This window comes from Heterodontus francisci, chromosome 10 (genome assembly GCF_036365525.1).
Source record: "Heterodontus francisci isolate sHetFra1 chromosome 10, sHetFra1.hap1, whole genome shotgun sequence".
Classification (NCBI taxonomy): Eukaryota; Metazoa; Chordata; class Chondrichthyes; order Heterodontiformes; family Heterodontidae; genus Heterodontus; species Heterodontus francisci.
In genome coordinates this window covers 116,749,381-116,771,031 of record NC_090380.1, presented here as the reverse complement: position 1 = coordinate 116,771,031, position 21,651 = coordinate 116,749,381, and the positions used below count along the sequence as shown (strand labels likewise).

The 21,651-nt window shown below is 46.8% G+C and overlaps 1 protein-coding gene across 1 annotated transcript in view; it reads left to right on the top strand.

Annotated features, from left to right (window-relative positions):
• The window catches only part of robo1 (roundabout, axon guidance receptor, homolog 1 (Drosophila)), a 1,072,119-nt gene that overhangs the window by 929,743 nt on the left and 120,725 nt on the right, over nt 1-21,651 (top strand). The window contains exons 7-11 of the mRNA XM_068041298.1: nt 837-975; nt 2,758-2,885; nt 13,188-13,312; nt 14,219-14,390; nt 17,915-18,120. Coding sequence (XP_067897399.1) covers nt 837-975; nt 2,758-2,885; nt 13,188-13,312; nt 14,219-14,390; nt 17,915-18,120 — 770 coding nt within the window. The remainder of the gene's footprint in view (nt 1-836; nt 976-2,757; nt 2,886-13,187; nt 13,313-14,218; nt 14,391-17,914; nt 18,121-21,651) is intronic.

Here is a 21,651-nt window from a genome sequence, read left to right as displayed (position 1 = left end):
ACTCAAGAAGCTCGACACCATCCAGGACAAAGCAGCCCGCTTGATCAGCACCCCATCCACATCAAACATTCGCTCCCTCCTCCACCAGCGACACACAGGGGCAGCAGTGTGTACCATCTACAAGACACACTGCAGCAACTCACCACACCTCCTTAGACATCACTTTCCAAACCTGCGACCTCTACCACATAGTGGAACAAGGGCAGCAGATGCGTGGGAACACCACCACCTGCAAGTTCCCCTCCAAGTCACACACCATCCTGACTTGGAACTCTATCGCCGTTCCTTCATTGTTACTGGGTCAAAATCCTGGAACTCCCTTCCTAACAGCACTGTGGGTGTACCTACCCTTCACGGACTGCAGCGGTTCAAGGGCAATTAGTGATGGGCAGTAAATGCTTGTCTAGCCAGCGATGCCCACATCCCATGAGCAATTAACAAAAAGGCTGAAATTCGTTTAAGGGGAAGCTAGATAAATACATGAGGGAGAGGAAAAGAGGAAATGCTAAATCAGGTGAGATGAAGTAGGGTGGAAGGAGGATGCTGTAGATCATAAAACGCCAACATAGACCAGTTGGGCCGAATGGCCTCCTTCTATGGTGTAAATTCTATATAAATACCTCCATTCTGTATTGATTATTAGCTGCAGATTTCTTTGTTTCAGTACTAATGTAAACTGATTGAGCTGAAACATTAACCCTCACTGTTCTCTCTCTACGGAAGCTGCCTGACCTGTTGAGCATTTACAGTATGTTTTTGTTTTAATTTCTGATTCCCAGCACCTGTAGTGGATTTGGGGTTTTCATTCCCAAGGTCTCTTTCTTCTGTCTTCCTAGAGCGGCCTTCCTTTGTGAAGAAGCCGAGCAGTCAGGTCCTGCTGGTGGATGAGACGGTGGAGTTTAAGTGCGAGGCTCGAGGGGACCCGACTCCAACTGTGCACTGGAAGAAGGAGGATGGTATGCTGCCAAAAAGCAGGTACAGAGGCTCTGCTCGCATGGGTTTTGAGCACGCTGGGACTGACTGTGCAGCACTGACCACCGTGAAAGGAAGCATTTCATTTCTATAACACCAGTCACGACCTCAGGATGTCCGAAAGTGCTTTACAGCCAATTAATTACCTTTTGAAGTGTAGTCACTGTTGTGATGTAGGAAATGCAGCAGCCAATGAGCACGCAGCAAACTCCCAAAAACAGCAATGACGTAACTGACCAAATAATTTGTTAATCAATGATGTTGATTGAGGGATAAATATTGGCCACAGGATTCCAGGGAGAACTCCCCTACTCCCCTTCGAAATAGCAGCTGCAGGATATTTCTCTGCTCTATCCGAGAGAGCAAATGGGGCCTTGGTTTAACGTCACATACAGAAAAAATGGCACATACAGAAAACGGCACCTCCGCCAGTGCAGCACTCCCTCAACACTGACCCTCCGAAAGTGCGGCACTCCCTCAGTACTGACCCTCCCGACTGTGCAGCACTCCCTCAGTACTGACCCTCCGACAGTGCAGCACTCCCTCAGCACTGACCCTCCGACAGTGCAGCACTCCCTCGGTACTGACCCACCGACAGTGCAGCACTCCCTCAGTACTGACCCTCCGACAGTGCAGCACTCCCTCGGTACTGACCCACCGACAGTGCAGCACTCCCTCAGTACTGGGACTGCTAGCCTGGATCATGTGCTCAAGATTCTAGAGTGGGACTTGAATGCAATATCTTCTCAGTCAGATAGATGTTTGAGGACTGCCCACTGAGTCACAGCTGACATGGAATTCTGAATCCTCAGAGGCTTTTATTCAAATCAAAATGTGGAAGTGTTTTTTCCTGCTTTATGCCTCCTTCAGGAGATCACTTGGCTTCTGCGAGGGTGAAGGGCCAGAGCTGGCGGGTGGGTAGAAGCAGGGGAGAACAGTCTGCTACGGCCATGGTGGGTGGGGCAGGCTTGATAATTCAGCTGGTCTTTTCCTGCCCACCACCTTCTGTAGGAACCATGGAGATTTCCAACACAAGGTGGTGATTCGGTTGCCCCTGCCTGTGTACCCCTTCTAGCAGAGCTCTCCTTTTCGCCCTTCTCCCTGTTTGCTCCTTGTCTCAGTGGGTAGCAGTCTCACTACTGCGCCCCAAAGCTGTGGGATTCAAGTCTCACACCAGAGACTTGAGCACAAAATCTAGGCTAACAGTCCCAGCGCAATACTGAGCAAGTGCTGCAGTGTCAGGCATGCTGTCTTTCTGATGAGATGTTAAACCCAGGCCTGCTCTGTCCTCTCAGGTGGACGTATAAGATCCCATGACACTACGTTGAAGAGCAGGGTTGTTCTTCCTGGTTTCCTGGCCAATATTTCCATCAACCAACTTCACAAAAACAGATGATTTGGTCAATGTCACACTGCTGTATATGAGATCTTGCTGTCTGTTAATTGGTTGCTGTTTTTTTTACATTACAACAATGACTAAACTTCAAAAGTACTTTATTGGCTGTAAAATTCTATGGGACATCCTGAGGTTGTGACAGGCTCTATAGAGATGCAAGTTCTTCCTTTTTCTTACCCAAGAGGGGTGAGTTAATTCCCCGCACCCCCCCCCCCCCCCCCCCCGCCGACTCCTGTGGCTGATCTCTCCCTCCTATTCGCCCCCCCACCAAGTAGTTTATTCTTCTACATGAGGGGTGCTGTTGGATTGCAATGTGATGCATTGAATCTGTATGTGTCGGGGTGTTCGCTGGAGCCAATCTCTAGAATCTGTGTCAATCTGCTCCACAGGTCCGAGATCCAGGGGGGCAACACCTTGGTCATTCGACACGTCACTGCGGCCGATGTGGGGACCTACACCTGCGTCGCTGAGAACATAGTGGGGAAAGCCGAGGCATCAGTCACACTGACGGTGCATGGTGAGTGCTACACAACTCCTCAACCAATCATACTGAGAGAGGGGTAGAGAGGTGGGGAGACAGGGGGAAGCAAGGGAAAGAGAGAGGGATAGAGATAGCGAGAACAAAGGAGAGGGAAAGAGAGACAGAGAGCAAGAGGGAGAGAGACAGAGAACAAGGGATAGGGAGAGAGGGAGAGCAAGGGGGAAAGGGAGAGAGAGAACATGGCAGAGGGACAGAGAGAGAGCAAGGGGGAGAGGGAGAGACAGAGAAAGCAATGAGGAAAGGGAGAGACACAGAAGGAGAGCTATATAGGGAGATAGAGTGATGAAGGGATAGGGAGTGAGGGAGCGACAGAGAGATACAGAGAGGGAGTGAGTGAGAGGAAAAAAGAAGGGATGAGAGAGAGGGAGAGACAAAGAGACAGAGAGGAAAGGGAAGAGAGTGATATGGCACAGAGAGACAGATAGATCAAGTCACAGAGAATACATGAGAGACAGAAAGTGAGAGACAGTAAAAGAAATAGACAGAGAGATGGAGAGAGAGAGAGAGAGACACACACACTCATAGAAAGAGAGGGGGCAGGGCTGCTCTCTAAACTGTTTTAACCTTGATCCCTGTTATAAATACTGACAGTCTGGAGATTCTTATCAGAGGCAGCGTGAGCCTGGCTACATCCTTCTCCTCCTGCTGTCTTGTAATCAACTCCCTACTTATCACGATGCTAATCAGCTCTGATTGTAGGTGTGATCTTATTCAATAGCCATGCAGGACTCGGGATACTCTGTTCTATTCTTTCTGCCTGGGTTTGTGCACGTGTCTGCTTGTACATGTGTTTGTGTGCGTTTTTGTGTGCAGTCATCTATAAAGAGAAAAGAAAGACTTGCATTTCTGTAGCGCCTTTCACAACCACCAGACATCCCAAAGCACTTTACAGCCAATGAGGTACTTTGAAGTGCAGTCACTATTGAAAGATAGGAAAGACAGCAGTCAATTTGCACACAGCAAGATCCCACAAACAGCAATGTGATAACGACCAGATCATCTGTTTTGTGACGTTGATTGAGGGATAAATATTTGCCCCAGGACCCTGGGGATAACTCCCCTGCTCTTCTTTGAAGTAGTAGTGCCATGGGATCTTTTACATCCACCTGAGAGGACAGACGGGGCCTTAGTTTAACATCTCACCTGAAAGGTGGCACCTCTGACAGTGTAGCACTGGACTGTCTGCCTCAATTTTGGTGCTCAGCTCCTGGAGTGGGATTAAACCCACAATCTTCTGACTCAGAGGTGAGAGTGCGACTAACTGAGCCAGTACGTGTGTGTCTGTACACGTTTGTCTGTGTATGTGTGAATGTGTCTGTGTGTTTGTGGGTACATGTGTGCGTAGCGGTGTGTGTGTACCTTGTGTGTATATGTACACCTGCGCCGATGTGGGATATGCCACTAACACGAGCCCTTGGGCTCAGTGCCATGTTTAGAGAAGTGACCGTTTGAGTTGAGCCGTGTGAGACAGACACTCCCGCTGATGCACTGAATGCCACCCTTAAATGTGCTAATCCATACCCCCCCCTCCCCCACCCCCACCTCCACCTCCCCTCAGAGAGATGGGTCAGCAGCCCTGGTCATAGTTCTGCCTGCAACATTGGCTTGGGGCAGCCATGTGTGGTTGGCTTGTTGTATTCTGGGTGCAGGTTTAAAATGTTCGAGGTTAGACTAGCAATCGCAGGTTGTGAGTTCAAATCCCAACATAGAGAGTAATGAAACTGAATTCAGTCAATCCATTATCTTGCTAGAAAACATCCAGATTGTTGGAAAAACCCAACTAGTTGACTAATGTCGCACAAGGAAGACAACCTTTCCTCCCCTACATGTGCATACGTGTGACCTTTCATGCCTTTGTTACCTCCAGACTTGACTATTGCAGCACACTCCTGGCTCTGTAAACTTGAGGTCATCCAAAACCGTGCTGCTCATGTCTTAACTCATACCAAGTCCCGTTCCCCTATAACCCCTGTGCTCACTCACCGACATTGGCTTTCAGTGAAGCAATGCCTTGATTTTGAAATTCTCAACCTTGTTTTCAAATCCCTCCATGGCCTCACCCCTCCCTATCTCTGTAATCTCCTCCAGTCCCACAACCCTCCGAGATATCTGCGCTCCTTTAATTCTGGCCTCTTGAGCATCCCTGATTTTAATCATTCCATGATTGGCAATGATGCCTTCAGTTTCCTGGGCTGTAAGCTCTGGAATTCCCTCCCTAAACCTCTCTACCTCTCTCCCCTCCTTTAAAACCTTTCTCTTTGACCAAGGTTTTGCCCATCTGCCCTAATATCACATTATGTGGTTTGGTGTCTAATTTTGTTTCTTAATGCTCCTACGAAGCACCTTGGGATGTTTTATTATGTTAAAGGCACTATATAAATACCAGCTATTGCTGTTGTTGACTCCAGTCCTACGCTATGTGCTTGGCCCTTTGAAGCAGCCTAGCAAGTCAGTCAAATTTCTAAAATTCATTCATGGGATGTGGGTGTCGCTGGCTAGGCCAGCATTTATTGCCCATTCCCAATTGCCCCTGAGAAGGTGGTGGTAAGCTGCCTCCTTGAGCTGCTGTGTGGTGTAGGTACACCCACAGTGCTGTTAGGGAGAGAGTTCCAGAATTTTGTCCCAGCGATGATGATTGAACAGCCGATATATGTCCAAGTCAGGATGGTATGAGTGACTTGGAGGTGATGGTGTTCCCATGCACCTACTACCCTTGACCTTCCAGGTTGCTATAGGTCATGGGTTTAGGAGCTGCTGCCAAATAATTGTACTGGTACAGCAATTACTACACGGACTGCAGCAGTTCTGCAGCTCAAGGAGAAGGCCGACTACCACCTTCTCAGGTTATCAAGGGGACAGCTGATAAATGCTGGTCTTGCCAATGTTGCCCACATCCAAAAAAAAAATAACAACTTGCATTTATATAGTGCCTTTAACATAGTAAAACATCCCAGCAACAGTAATATTATCAAACAAAAATTGCCACTGAACCACATATAGTCAGGTGACCAAAAGCTTGGTCAAAGAGGTAAGGTTTCAAAAGTGTCTTAAAGAAGGAGAGAGAGAAGTGGAGAGGTTTAGGGAGGGAATTCCAGAGCTTTGGGCCTGACTGCTGCTTTTGTTGTTAAACTAGGCCCCAGTTTGCATCTCAAGTACTGAAAATGAGCCATTTGATTATTAGTTAGGCTTCACGGCCTACTTCCCTCCTCGGTCAGAGGAAAGCTGTCATGTTACGTAAAAATGTTTAATTCCCTTGCTGTTCCAGAGATTTATTTGTATGATTATTTATAGCTTCCTCTATTCCTCTCAAAGGAAATGAGACATAACAAAGTTTGACTGACTGATAACTTTGACCCTTGAGAATACACAAGGCTTTAGATCAAACCCGATAGGACTGAGGCACAAATACATAAACAATTCATTCCATTCCTGGGAGCTGACTTGAAAATATTCGCAATTTACCTTCACCACACCTTCTGTGGTGTTAGGTTCACGGTATCATAGCGTACATGTTGCCTCACTGAGAACAAATGGGCCTTGACTTAGAGGTCACCAGCTTCTCCACAAGTACTGGGAACACTGGTGCGGTGATTATGTTACTGGACTCGTCATCCAGATGCCTGCACTCATGATCCATTGAGTGTGATTCGCAGTTCGAGAATTTGGAATTCATTTAAATTCATCTTCAGCTCTCGTTTCAAGTCAGGTAGCTCTCCCTGGTAAAGAAGCAATGTTTAACGACTAACCAGGGTTACTGGGGTCTGCAGGAGGGTGATGTCCATCAATTCCCTTTTAAATGTTCTACTTGTGGAGGGGGCATGACAGAGTCATTGGAGAATCACTCAGTGTTAGTTTGCCTTCTATCTGGTAGTTGCATGATATAACAATAATGGAACTGTTGAATAATCCTAGCAATTAATCTCTACCAATTAATCTACAACAGACCCAGACATGAGGTGAGGAAAACCCCCGGTGATGGAGAGACTTGGGAACCATAGGTTCAAAGTCACCTGTTCCTCCCAAGCATTCACCACATCATCTCTCAAATCACTAACATGCTACATCCTAAAATATTATTTTCCGTGCAAAATCTCTTTAATGATGGCCACTAATCCCATTTTAACCATTCAGTTTCTTTCAAATGACAACCAGTGTCACTCTCAATTTGCATTCTTAAACTGCCCAAATTTGGATAGTGACTAAGTGTAACTGTGCATTGTGTTGTTCATTGCTATGTATGACAATGATGTTGATGTTTTCTTCTCAATGCATGAGGTGCCTTTTCTTTCCCCACCATTCTTTTTTTTTAACATTTATCCTTGAGCTCCTCTGTTATCCCAGTTACCTGTGAGCCATGAAAGATCCTGATCTCAGTCAGGATGGTTGCTGGGAGGACTGCAGGTGGTCACAATGCACCTGGGTTAGGAGGGGGAAAATCCCTGGAGCTCCTGCTGCATGGGGAGGTCAACTAATTCTTGGCATCTAAACTGAAACCTGCCTGGTTTGTGTGAGTCTGTCCCACACCTCATGGTATATACAAGCAGAGCCCAGGTTTAAATGTTGCAACGCATTACGTCCATGAGCCATTTCTGATATCATTACATTCAGTGCACGGAATTTAAAACATTAAAACAAAATGTAGAAAGACAGTGCAAAGATCCGATGCTAAAACCAATCAGCAATCTCCTCTTGCTACCCAACGTGCACCGAGCAGCACCCTTAGAAACTGCGGCTTCACAGAAAAAATGCACTGATGCAAACACAAAACACATGCACGTGCAAAAACAAAACACACACCAATCACAAAAACACACATGCATACACAAAACAGAGACACAAACACAAATCACATGCAAACGCACGCAAACACAAAACATACATGCAAACACCAAATATGTATTCTAACACAAAACATGCGTGCAAACACAAAACACACACTCACAAATCATGCTTGCAAATGCAAAACACACAAAAGCAAAGCACATATATGCACAAATGCAGAATACGCACATATGCACTAAGACTCACAAAGGCACACACACACACAATCTTCATACACAAGGAACACGCATACAAAGATGCACATACACAAACACAGAGCACACAAATACATAAAGATATAGACACCACACGCACATACAAAAAACATAAAGAACGAAAAACTTCTAAATTCATCAAACTACAATCATTAGGCCTGATGAATACAGCCAATTTATGCCTATTCTTCAATAACAATAAGATTGCAAGCCTTAAAACCAGGTTACAGAAACGAGCTGCATGTTTATCAGATTGCTGCAACGTCAGAAAGATGCTTGTATCAACTGTAGCTTTGCAGGACATGTTGCAGCTAGCCCAAAAAGACATTGATCAAAAGGCATTGAGGGCTCGTTATTCTAAGTGCTACAAACGGTGCGTGGCCAGTGAAAGAAAGGGCACCTCTGTCTCACAACCATTAAAGTTACCCTTTTGATTTTTTGTTTGATGTGCTCGTGCCACTTCTTGTTTGCCTAATTATATGTGTCCAAGCTCTAGCCTGTGAAAGCACTAGGGCCTCCGCACCCCTGACACTCTCAGCCCTATGAGGGCCGGGCAACCCAGTCCTGTGTGTAACCTTACACTGCTCAACTTGTGTTTGACATGACACAAAATTGGCTTGACATCAGCAAATAACTTGCCAACTCAACGCTATAAACGAAACAGAATCTAACTCAGAAGGAGCGCAAGCTGGCTGGGCATTTGAAATGGGAAAAAGGAATGCTTGGTGCAAAAAAAATCAATCAGAAAACTTTTTCAGGAATGATTGCAAGTTCCAATTGTGTTTTATACTGTCTCTCCCTCTCCTTCCTCACCCCCATCACCTCCCCCACTGCTCGATGCTACACACCACTCATGCCTCAAGGGTGGTGAGTCCCTCTAGGGTTACAGATTGGGAACAGGCCATCCAACCTGGTTGTCCTTCCTATCTGAGCCTGAAGGTTGAATCTTAGCAGGATGTTTGAGTGCAGAGGAACAGGAGGAGGCAATTCAGCTCCTCAAACCTGTTCTGCCTAATTAGATTATGATTGATCTTAGCTTCATCTTCCTGCCTTGGTTCTTTAACCCTTAACACCCTGACCCAACAAAAATTTATTAGTTACAGTTTTGAAATTTTTAATTGATCCCCAGCTTCAACAGTTTTTTGGGGGAGAGAGTTCCAGATTTCCCCTATCCTTTGTCCTTTTCATCACTTATGAATGGCCTGGCTCGAGTTTTAAGGTTATGCCCTCTTTATCTGGGCTCCCTCACACCAGAGGAAATAGTTTCTCTCAATCGACCCTATCAATTCTCTTAATCGTCTTAAACACCTCAATTAGATCACCTCTTAATCTTTGATACTCTAGGAAATACAAACCTAGTCTGTGCAACCTGTCCTCATAATGTAACTCTTAATCCTGGTATCATTCTGGTGAATCTGCACTTCACCCCCTCCTATATCCTTCCTGAGGTACAATGGCCAGAACAGAATGTAGATCTCTCTTGTTAAGGCTGCACATAAACTGATAGATGTGAATGGACTGTCTAGGTAGACTGTCCAGGGTACAGTGGTATTGTGTTTATGTTAGTAAAATATTTATTTAGAGATACAGCACTGAAACAGGCCCTTCAGCTCACCGAGTCTGTGCTGACCATCAGCCACCCATTTATACTAATCCTACATTAATCCTACCACATCCCCACCTTCCCAACCACCTACCTATACTAGGGACAATTTATAATGGGCGATTTACCTATCAACCTGCAAGTCTTTGGCTGTGGGAGGAAACCGGAGCACCCGGCGAAAACCCACGCGGTCATAGGGAGAACTTGCAAACTCCACACAGGCAGTACCCAAAATCGAACCCAGGTTGCTGGAGCTGTGAAGTTGCGGTGCTAACCACTGCGCCACTGTGCCGCCCCAACCAGGAAATATGAGTTTGAATCCCACATTTGAGAACTTGGAATTCTTAAATCAGTAAAAATGACCACAAAGCTGTCGTTAAGAAAAAAACAACTGCTTCACTGATGTCCCTTTAGGGAAGGAAATTTGCCTTCATTGTCCCATCTGGCCCTATGTAATGACTCCAGTCTTACAACATTGTGATTGACTCTGAATCAGCCTGCCAAAGCCACTCAGTTGTGTCACGTGACTACTAGTTCAAAAAGAAGGTCCACCACCACCTTCTTGAGCGGTTAGGAGATGAGTGATAAATGCTGCCCTTCCTAGCAAGAATGAAGAATATAAAATATCCGTCACGTATAAAGGTCGCGTGAAGTGGCTGGGCTCAGTCTTTTTACATTGTTGTTGATGCTGTTGCAATTCATCCTATTGTTTCATTTATTTATTTTTGTCTTTTGTTTTGTTCTAGTTGGGTCAGTTGGTAAGTTGAAATCTCATCTGCCATTCTCTGCACTTCATGCTGACGGGGACTCCCAGTCACAGTGTCACACTCATCCAAACCTTCCATCCTTCATCAACCAACCAACCTGCTTACATGGTTCTGTTGCTGCTGGCAACAGTGGGAAGCAACATGAAGTGTTTATTTTAGAAAAGTTCTGAGAGGGGAGTATGAGTAATGTTGAACGGAGAGATAAGGTAACAAACATATCTTACGTCACTGCAAAAAAAAAACACATTTCTCCACAGGTTTCAACACGGAATGAGGTAATTGAAGGTTTTAAACAAGACTTTGTAATTTTGAGTGGGCATGAGGTTCAATCTACAGAGAAGGAAGTTAGATGCTTCTTGAGTGGGATAAATTGTTAACTGACTTCACCCCGAGACAAAAAGAAAGCAAGAGCTTGCATTTATATCGCACCTTTCATGGCGTTCCAATGAGCTTTACCGCCAGTGAAGTACTTTTGAAGTATAGTCACTATCGTAATGTAGGAAACGCGGTAGCGGGTTTGTGCACAGCAAGCTCCCACAAGTAGCAATGAGCAAAATGACTCACTCGGTCATTTGTTTTTACTGATAATGGTTAAGGGATAAATATCGGCCCAGGATGCCAGGGTAGAACTCCCCTGTTCTTCTTCGAAATAGTGCCAATGGGATATTTTGCATCCATCTGAAAGGGCAGACGGGGCCTCAGATTAATGTCTGATCTGGAAGGTGGCACCTCTGACAGTGCAGCACTCCCTCCGTATTGCACTGGGGAGTGCCAGCCTAGATCTTTGTGCTTACGTCACTGGTGTGGGACTTTAATCTACAATCTTCTGTCTTTAAGGTAAGGGTGCTACCAACTGAGCTACAGCTGACACCATTCCAGGATGTTGGGTGAGGAACAGATCAGAGCTTGCCTCTGCTCTGCTCCCTTCCTAGGGCAAACCACACACACTCCCACTTGCTCACACACTCTTGAGGCCAGACTGTCAGTTCTTGTAGAATGGTACACACCACCAGTGACAAAAATTGAAGCAAAGGACCCAGTCTGGAATTAGATAAGGGCAGGAAGGCAATTTCTGGGGCCTTTTGAATGTGGATTGAAGTGGGAATTACAAATTAATCTGGTTTATTTCTGATCTGGTAGCTAGTTTGTTGTGGGCCCTATTTTCAATCACACCAAGTTCAGCCTAGTTCTAAAGCAAAATGGCGCCTGATCCCTATATCTGAAGAGTTAATTAATGAACTTCTTTAAGCAATTGGCCAAAGAACAACATGAAGAAAAACGTTTTTATGCAGTGAGTTGTTGTGATCTGGAATGTGCTGCCTGAAAGGGCACTGGAAGCAGATTCAATAGTAACTTTCAAAAGGGAATTGGAGAAATACTTGAAAAGCAAATATTTGCAGGGCTATGGGGTAAGAACAATGGAGTGGGACTGATTGATAGCTCTTTCAAGGAGACACGATGGGCTGAATTGCCTCCTTCTGTGCTGTATGATTCTTATATGGATAGCAGTTGTAGAAATATCCGCTTCAGTTGTGCTGATCAGTTATGGAGTGTTCTGTCTAACTCCAACCTGTGTTCTGCTATTCTGGGACTTCCTGAGGGTAAATGTTTTATACACAGAAATTTACTCCAGAGCGGAAGAGAGAGAGAGAGTGTGTGTGTGTTATTCATAGAATCATAGAATAGTACCGTACAGGAGGCCATTCGGTCCATCAATACTGTACTAGCTCTTTTGAAGAGCAATTGTGGTAGTCCCACTCCCCTGCTCTTTCCCCACAGCCCTGCAATTCTTCATATTTCGCGGACTTATACAATTCCCTTTTGAAGGCTGCTATTGATTCTGTATCCACCATTCCAGATCCTAAATACTCTCTGTGTAAAAAAAAAAAATTGCTCATGTCGTCTCTGATTCTTTTGCCAGTCACTTTAAATCTGTGTGCTCTAGTTATCGGCCCTTCAGTCATTGGAAATGTTTTCTCTTTATTTTCTCTATCCAAACCCTTCTTGATTTTAAACACCTCCATCACATCACCTCAGCCTTCGCTACTCTAAGGAGAAGAACCTCCGTTTTTCCAGTCTATCCACGTAACTGAAGTCCCTCATCCCTGGAACCATTCTCATGAATTGCTTCTGAATCTTCTGTAAAGCCTTTACGTCCTTCCTAAAGTGTGGTGTCCAGAAATGGACACAATACTCCAGCTGTGGCCGAACTAGTGACAGTCTTCCAATAAACGCTCGTCTGTTCCTGGTTGAATTAACATCCTGTCCTGTTCACAATTGTTGGGACCACCTCTGTTGAACCCACAGGATTACCATGCTTCTGTATCTCCCTCCTCAAGTATTTAGGATTCTGTGGTTTTGGCTGGCGAATTAACTTCTTTGCAAAAACAAAATTTTAAAACACCGGAACTTAGCACTGATGGAAATTAAATTGAAGGAAAGAAACAATGGAATTAACTGCGTAGCTTCAACATAATGTCGAGTGCAGTCAAACCGGCAAGTTTTTATTTAAATAGATGAGAAGAATTTTTTTTTAATGTGGCGAGTTGTTGTGATCTGGAATGTGCTGCCTGAAAGGGCAGTGGAAGCAGATTCAGTCGTAACTTTCAAAAGGGAATTGGAGAAAGACTTGAATGGGGAAATTTTTCAGGGCTTTGGGGAAAGAGTAGGGGGAGAGGGGCTAATAGGGTAGCTCTTTCAAAGAGCTAGCACAGGCACGATGGGCCAAATAGCCTCCTTTGGTACAGTATGATTAATTCAAAGAGCTAGCACAGGCACGATTGGTTGAGTGCTCTGCTGTCCTGTATCATTCTGTGTTGTAACCTTCGATGGCTCCTGTGGTAATCTTTTTGTTTCTTTTTGACCTCACCAGCTCCGCCGCAGTTTGCGGTGAAACCGCGGGACCAGATGGTGGCGGTTGGGCGGACGGTCACGTTCACGTGCGAGGCGACTGGGAGCCCTCAGCCGGCCATTTTCTGGCAGAGGGAGGGCAGCCAGGTGGGTGTGTGGCGGAGGTTTCCACGTTCTGGGGCGCGGCACACACGACTTCGAGCAGGTGTTGTCTATGCCTGGAACCGTCCAGTGATGAGTTGTGGTGGGAGGATAGAACGTGCGATGTTGACTCCATTTCCCACAGCTTGTTGACGGGACTGCCAGTTTTGCAACAAGGTTAAGGGCATTGAGAACTGGGGCGAGACAGCACTCATCATCTCACATCTGGGCGGGTCCTTATTGCCAGTGAAAATACTCAGGAAATAAATCATCTTCACTGATGGATCAGTAGGAAAATGCACCATGCCATCAGTAACTGAGACCAAGGGAAAGGTCGCAGGCTGCATCCTCTGTCAGAGCTGAGTTAGGTGGGAGATGGGGAAGCTACAAGGGAGCACACTGGACTGAGGTTTCCAATGCTCCTGAGTGTGTGAGCCCGTGTGATTGTACGTCTACACGTGCATATGTGTGTGAGTGACTGCATGCATGTGTTGGTATGGGTGTCTGCTCTCTTATGCCCATATCTGTGTGAGCCTATGTGTATCAGCATGCATGCATATGTGTTCACTTATTGCAGGTGCTTGTGAGCATGTGTGTAAATGCATGAATAAGGGTGAGTGCATGGTTGTGTTCATGTTTGTGTGCATACATAATTTCTGCTGAGTGACCCCTGTGGTCTTCTGATGTTCACTGTCTAGGTACACACATAAATGATTGTACTTATCAGTAAACACCCAGCAGAACTTTGCCTTTATCAGGATCAGATCCTCAAGGAAAGAGTGAGGAGAATTCACCAGGATTGAGGTGGAATAAATCTGCTCTATCTTAACAAGCTGCTTGGAGGGATGTTTCTGGTTCCCACACCCTTAACCTCTTGGTTTAATTGTATTCCTTGTGTTTTTTCTGTTTCAGAATCTGCTTTTCTCCTACCAGCCTCCGGAACCTGCTAGCAGATTCTCAGTGTCGCAGGTAGGAGACCTCACCATCACCAATGCCCAGAGATCTGATGTTGGTTACTACAGCTGTCAAGCACTCAACGTGGCTGGGAGTGTCATCATCAAAGTCTTCCTGGAAGTGACTGATGGTAAGTCACTGAGGTTTTTCCAGGGGCTTTAGGTTAAGAAAGGATTAGACCCAACAATCCATTACTGAATACTCTGCCGACAACAAACTTCCCCGGCTCTCAGCTCAGAGAGGAAGAAGCCATGTAGGAAGAGGAAGAGGCCATTCAGCCCTTTGAGTCTGTTCCGCCTTTTAATCAGATCATGGTTGCTCTGTATCTCAACTCCATTTCCTCCATAACTCTTAATACCATGATCCAAAGGAATTTGGGTAGGGATTCAAAGGATATGCTGATAGGGTGAGATGAAGTAAGGGTGGGAGGAAGCTCCTGTGGAGCATAAACACCAGCATAGTCCAGATGGATTGAATGGCCTGTTTCTGTGCTGTTAATTCTAGGTAAAAGCCCACCTTAGTCCCCTCCTTACCTGCCTTTTCATCTTCAGTAAGACGCAGACTCAGCTCCTCACATCGTAGATGCCAGGTGTGGCTCAGTGTGTAGTGTTCTCACTATTGAGATGGAAGATTATGGGTTCAGAGACTTGAGCACATGATCCAGTACTGAGGGAGTGCTGCACTGTCACAGGTGCTGTCTTTCAGATGAGATGTTAAACTGAGGCCCTGCCTCCTTTGTTAGGTGACTATAAAAGGTCCCAAAGCACAATTTTTTAGAGGAGCTCTCCCCATTGTCCTGGGATAATAGTTATCCCTCAACCAGTAAAACTAAATAATCAGGTTATTATGTTTGTGGGAGCTTGCTATGCACAAATTGGCTGCTGCATTTCCTTACATTACCACATTTAAAAGTACTTTATTAGCTGGGAAAGTGCTTTGGGACTTTGTTAAAGGTGCTCTAAATGCAAGTTCTTGCTTTCTTTGAAGCTGAAAGTTGTGAGTTCAAGCTGAGATTTGGGTCTGAGGGAGTACTGCATTGCCGAAGGTGCTGTCCTGAGATCTTTCAGCCTGTTCAGGTCAATGTTAAACAACTCTAATAGGAAGATAGTCACCTCTCATTCTGGAAGGACAATGGTATTAGTGTTTTGATAGAAGCATAGGAGCAGGAGTAGGCCACTCAGCCCCTCAAGCATGTTCTGCCAATCAAGTAATAACAAGCCAGTGCTGATGCTCCACAGGAGCCTCCTTATCATCTCACCCGATCAGCATATCCATCTATTCCTTTCTCCCTGATGTGTTTATCCAGCTTCCCCTTAAATGCTTCTATACTATTCACCTCAACCACTCCCTGTGGTAGTGAGTTCCACATTCTCACCACTCTCTGGGTAAAGAAGTTTTTCCTGAATTCCCTATTGGATTTATTCGTGATTATCTATCTTTATTTCCCTAGTTCTGGTCTTGCCCACAAGTGGAAATATTTTCCTCAACATCTACTCTATCAAACCTTTTCACATTCTTAAAACCCCTTGATGAAACAAGCTCAAGCCTGTGTTTTTTCATTCGTTCATGGGATGTGGGCATCGCTGGCAATTATTGCCCATCCCTAACTGCCCTTCTTGAATATAAGTGAGCGGCTTACGAGCAGGCTGTTAAGAATCAACCACATTGCTGTGGGGTCTGGAGTCACATAGCGGCCAGACCAGGTAAGGACGGCAGATTTCCTCCACTAAAGAGGCAGAATGAATCAGATGGGTTTTTGCATCAATTCAGTAGCTTCAAGGAGATCTGCATTTAATTATCTGGATTTAAATTCCCCATTCCTTGGTGGGATTTCAACTCATGTCTTATGGATCATTATTCTAGGCCTCTAGATTACCAGTCCAGTAACCTAACCACTAAGCTACCATATGCCAAGTTCAATCTTTGGTGATAGGTATAACCTCTCAGTTCTGGTATTATCCTTGCACATCATTTTTGCACCTTCTCCAATGCCTCTAACCAAGGCCCTATACAAGTTTAATATAACTTCTGACCAATGAGATCATGGCTGATCTGCATCTTACCTCCATCTACCCTCCTTGGCATTGCCCCCTCTTGATCTGCACTCCCCGACCAGAGGAAATAGTTTTTCTTTATCGATCCTATCAAATACTTCAATCATCTTGAACGGCTCTTAACATTTTATACTGGAGGAAATACAAGAATAACCTGTGTAACCTGTCCTCATAATTTAACCCATTGAGCCCTGGTATCTTTCTGGTGAATCAATGCTGCACCCGCTCCAAGCACACCTCCCTGAGGTGTGGTTCCCAGAACTTCACAGAGTTTCAGCGCAATTCGACCTGGCGTGTGTCAGCAGTATCTTTACGAGACTAATCCAGAACCAATCTCACTTTCCTGCTCCCTTCTTTCTCAGGAAGAGAGCGTATATTAACATTACCATCTTGACACAATGCATCCTGAGTGCTGTTGCAATGAGGTGATGTTTTTGGAATCTTAACCGAGATGCTTCCTCAAGCATTTAGGGTGGAAAGCAGGTGAGTGCTTGTTCATAACAGTAGGCTGTCAAAACACCTCTATCCTCCCCATGACGTCTTGCATTGGTGAACCAATTTCAGAGAGACCCGCAAGCCTGAAGGGTGGGCACCTGCGTGGTGGAAGCCCAGAGCAAGAGGTGATTCTGACTGTCTCCCAGCACCAGGATGGGTTACCTCCTGGCCTCCTGATCAGGGACTGATGTGGAACAGACCTATAACTCAGGGAAGAGAATGAAGAACAAGCTCGGAGCAGAGGGTTAGTGCAGGATAATGCAGTAGTCATCTTGGTCTGATTATGGCTCTGTGAAGTGCTTTGGAATGTTTTATCGATGTTAAATGCAAGTTGTTGTTGCCCATGTTGAGCTGGTATATTCTGGAACATTCTGTCCAGTGATATGCCTTCCTCTGAGAAAGAGTTCACTGCATACTGTTGTACTGAAGGGGTAGGCCTGATTGATCCTGGTAGGCCTCATTGATCTTGATAGGCCTCACTGATCCTAGGAGGCCTGACTTCCTGGTAGGCCTCACTGATCCCCGGAGGCCTCACTGTTCCTGGTAGGCTTCACTGTCCTAATAGGCCTGACTGTTCCTGGTAGGCCTGACCGTTTCCTGATAGGCCTGACTGTTTCCTGGTAGGTCTGACTGTCCCTGGTAGGCCTCACTGAACCTAATAGGCTTCACTGAACCTAATAAGCTTCACTGAACCTAATAGGCCTCACTGATCCTGGTAAGCCTCACTGTTTCTGGTAGGCCTGACTGATCCTGATAGGCCTGACTGATCCTGATAGACCTGACTGTTCCTGGTAGGTCTGTCTGATCTTGGTAGGCCTCACTGTTAAGGTCCCACTGCATCGATGCTGGTCTGTCTGTCTTTATTGTTTCCAGGTGAAGTGCAGCTGTGGGGCTGTTCATTATTAGTTCACAGTGTGGGGAGATTCTTCACCATATGTTTACATTTTCTCCTCCATTGATGCACCAGTTACAATTAGTCCTGTAATTAGAGGCCTGTCTATGCAATAGACGTTTGGCATTGCTCTTTGGAAGGTTTGTGAAAATTAAAAATAAATTGCTTCCATTTGTTCAAACTTTAATTGCTTCTTTCTTGTTTCTGTTACAGTGATTTCGGACAGGCCTCCTCCTGTCATTCGCCAGGGCCCTATCAATCAGACAGTTGCCGTGGACAGCACTGTGGCCCTTGGGTGCCTGGCCAGTGGCTCCCCGCCACCCACCATCCTCTGGAGGAAGGATGGGGTCTTGGTGTCCAGCCACGACTCACGGATAAAGCAACAGGAGACAGGAACCTTACAGATCCGTTATGCCAAGGTACGGAGAGCGTTCATCCCTCACGATCTCATTACTCATTCTGCTCTTCTGAATATTTTCCAAGGACCAGTTCCCCGCTGCTTGTTTCGGGTGTGATTTACCAGCTACACACACAGGATGATATACCACATTAATTAAATTAAAAATCATTTCATTCACTGTTTTAAAGGCAGCCAGAGAGAGGTCATGAAAGGTGCTATAGAAATAGAATCTCCCTTGTCCTTTCTTGCAAAAAGGAATTATTACGAGTTCCCTTGGACACTCAGGACTCGAGACAGTGAGTACAAGCACACTCAGAAAACTCGGAGGCTTAACAGCGACTTCATATTGATCTTACAATATGGTTCATGCTGAATTGACTTGCCATACATCACCAGCCTGCTCCAAAAGTCTGTCTGGATCCTGGCAGCCGAAAGTGCATCTGCTAAATGGCTTAGTGTTGTATCCTTGTATTCCCTCATCATTCCCTATGTTTCTTTCCTGAAGTCAGGGGTTAGATACAGAGTAAAGCTCCCTCTACACTGTCCCCCATCAAACACTCCCAGGGCAGGTACAGCATGGGTTAGATACAGAGTAAAGCTCCCTCTACACTGTCCCCCATCAAACACTCCCAGGGCAGGTACAGCATGGGTTAGATACAGAGTAAAGCCCATTCTGCACTATCCAGAAGGAAAAAAAAAACTGGGATAGATACAGAGTAAAGCTCCCTCTGCACCGTTCCATCAGACACTCCCAGGGCAGATACAGCATGGGTTAGATACAGAGTAAAGCCCATTCTGCACTATCCAGAAGGAAAAAAAAAACTGGGATAGATACAGAGTAAAGCTCCCTCTACACTGTCCCCATCAAACACTCCCAGGACAGGTACAGCCCGGGGTTAGATACAGAGTAAAGCTCCCTCTACACTGTCCCCATCAAACACTCCCAGGACAGGTACAGTACAGGGGTTAGATACAGAGTAAAGCTCCCTCTACACTGTCCCCATCAAACACTCCCAGGACAGGTACAGCATGGGGTTAGATACAGAGTAAAGCTCCCTCTACACTGTCCCCATCAAACACTCCCAGGACAGGTACAGCCCGGGGAAAAAAAAAGAAAAAAAAAAAAAACGGGGTTGGAGCAATTTAAGGAGCACTTCCTGTATGCACTCAGCTGAAGCAGCTGCACCGGTATAGGATGGTGGGAGCAGCAGCTGGAAAGGCGAGAACTGAGAATTACAACACAAGTGTGGAACTGATTCTACGTTTTGGAGTAAAGGACCTGCGAGTTATTTTGGAAGGTGCATGTTGGAGCACTGGTGAACTGTTTTTCTTGGACTGTTCAGAGAGGGAGGGGCATCAGACTATCCAGTGGTGGGGCTCAAAGATTCGATATGGGGACCCTGTATTTGCTTTTGTGTTTTTCCCCATCTTGCACAAAGGGGGCTCCCTCCCCACCTCAACTGTGCAGCTCTGGACAGCTGGAGCCGCCCGGGTGAAGAAACTCTTTGTAACAACAGCAGAAAGTGGAAAGAACCAGACGTCTCCAGCCGAGCCGGGCGAAGAACCCTCCCCTGACCAGAAGACTGGACTTTGTATTCTCTGCAGTAAGGTGCTTCAATCACCAATTGAAGAGAAACATCCTCGCAGCCTTTCTCTCCCTTCCACCACTCAGCTACCTATCCTCTCCTCTTCTTTTCCTTCCCACCCCATCTTCCTCTACTCCCACCGCACCCCCCCCCACCCTCATCATATCAGTTTAATTGTTAAAAACGACACTGTTTGCTTTATTTGTTAGGGGTAGGCGTGGCTTTTTGACTCCATGGCAAGTCTCTCTTCGCCAGTGGCGGGGTCTTCTTGAACAGCTGCTGCGGCTGCTGCAGTTGCAAGCATGGAGTCAAGTGCTACATCCACCCCAATATGTCAACAGAGACATGCGTGGAAGCAATGGCTGAGGTTGCCGGCCCCTCACCCATTGTTGTTGCCTCTAAAATGTATGGGAAGTCAGCATTTTTCCTGAAGACCGAGTGGGCGATTTCCTTGGCCCTGAGCAAGGGGCTCACCATGGGCGGGACCTTTCTGCCAGTGGACATCCTGGAGGCCACTGTGCACCGTCATTTTATCTGATGTCCTGCCCTTCATTCCTGGTGAGCTCCTCCTTCCTCATCTGCACCATCTGGGGGAGGTAAAGACGGGGCTCACCCCATCCCGCTCGGTCTTCGGGAAAACAGCTTCCGGCACGTGTACTCCTTCTGTCGCCAGCTCTCTATGCAGCTGACACGGGAGGAGGTTACAGAGGGCCAGTTTAATGTGGAGTTCCAGGGGAAGGCCTACCGTGTGTTCTGGACCTCGAACGGGGTGCGGTGCCATGCCTGTCAGAGGGTGGGGCATATTCGTCAGTGGCAGGTGGACTCCCTACTGGAGGAATTAACACATTTTACATGGAGTACCATGCACCTCCTCTGTCTGGGAGTCCACCTTAGCCCTGCTGAGGAAGCCTGGCCGGCAAACTGGCAGGAATTGGAAGCGAAAGTCACCACTCGGCTGGGGCGCTAGACAGGACTGCTCTGAGTGCGTTCCTCCAGGGGCCGAGCGCTGGTCATAAACCAACTGGTGGCCTCGATGCTGTGGTACTGGTTGGTCACTTTGGCCCCGCCCACTGCATTCACCACCAAGATCCAGAAGAAACTCGTCGATTTCTTCTGGGGCAAGAGGAAACACTGGGTCTCTGCCATGGTCCTGAGTCTCCCAATAGAGGAGGGCGGCCAGTCACTGGTGTGCGTCCGCACCCAGGCTTCGACTCTCCGTCTTCGGACCCTGCAGAGATACCTGTACGTTGACCTTCCTCCTAGATGGTGTGCGCTGGCGACGTATTTGTTCCGCCAGGGGCACTGCCTTCAAGACGACATGCAGCTCCCGGCGGAATCCACTAGCCGTGCCTCTCTGAGGGAGTTGCCTGTCTTTTACCGGGATCTATTCAGAGTCTGGAACATGGTCGCCTCCAGTCAGCGTGCTCCCCCACTGGTGGAGGAGAGCGCCTCGGATGTCCAGGCGGCCAGCTCTGGGGACGGACCAACGGGCGGAGGAGCAGCTGAAGCCGCCAGGACACCCCTCACTGCGGGTGATTTTTTTTTTTAGAGATACAGCACTGAAACAGGCCCTTCGGCCCACCGAGTCTGTGCCGACCATCAACCACCCACTTATACTAATCCTACCCTAATTCCATATTCCTACCACATCCCCACCTGTTCCTATATTTCCCTACCACCTACCTATACTAGGGGCAATTTATAATGGCCAATTAACCTATCACCCTGCAAGTCTTTGGCATGTGGGAGGAAACCGGAGCACCCGGAGGAAACCCACGCAGACACAGGGAGAACTTGCAAACTCCACACAGGCAGTACCCAGATTTGAACCCGGGTCGCTGGAGCTGTGAGGCTACGGTGCTAACCACTGCGCCACTGTGCCGCCCTCAAGGGGGCTCGGGAGTGCGGAGTGATCCCGGCCGAGCTGACCCCCTCTCGGCTGGAACTGCTCATCGGACCCAGGC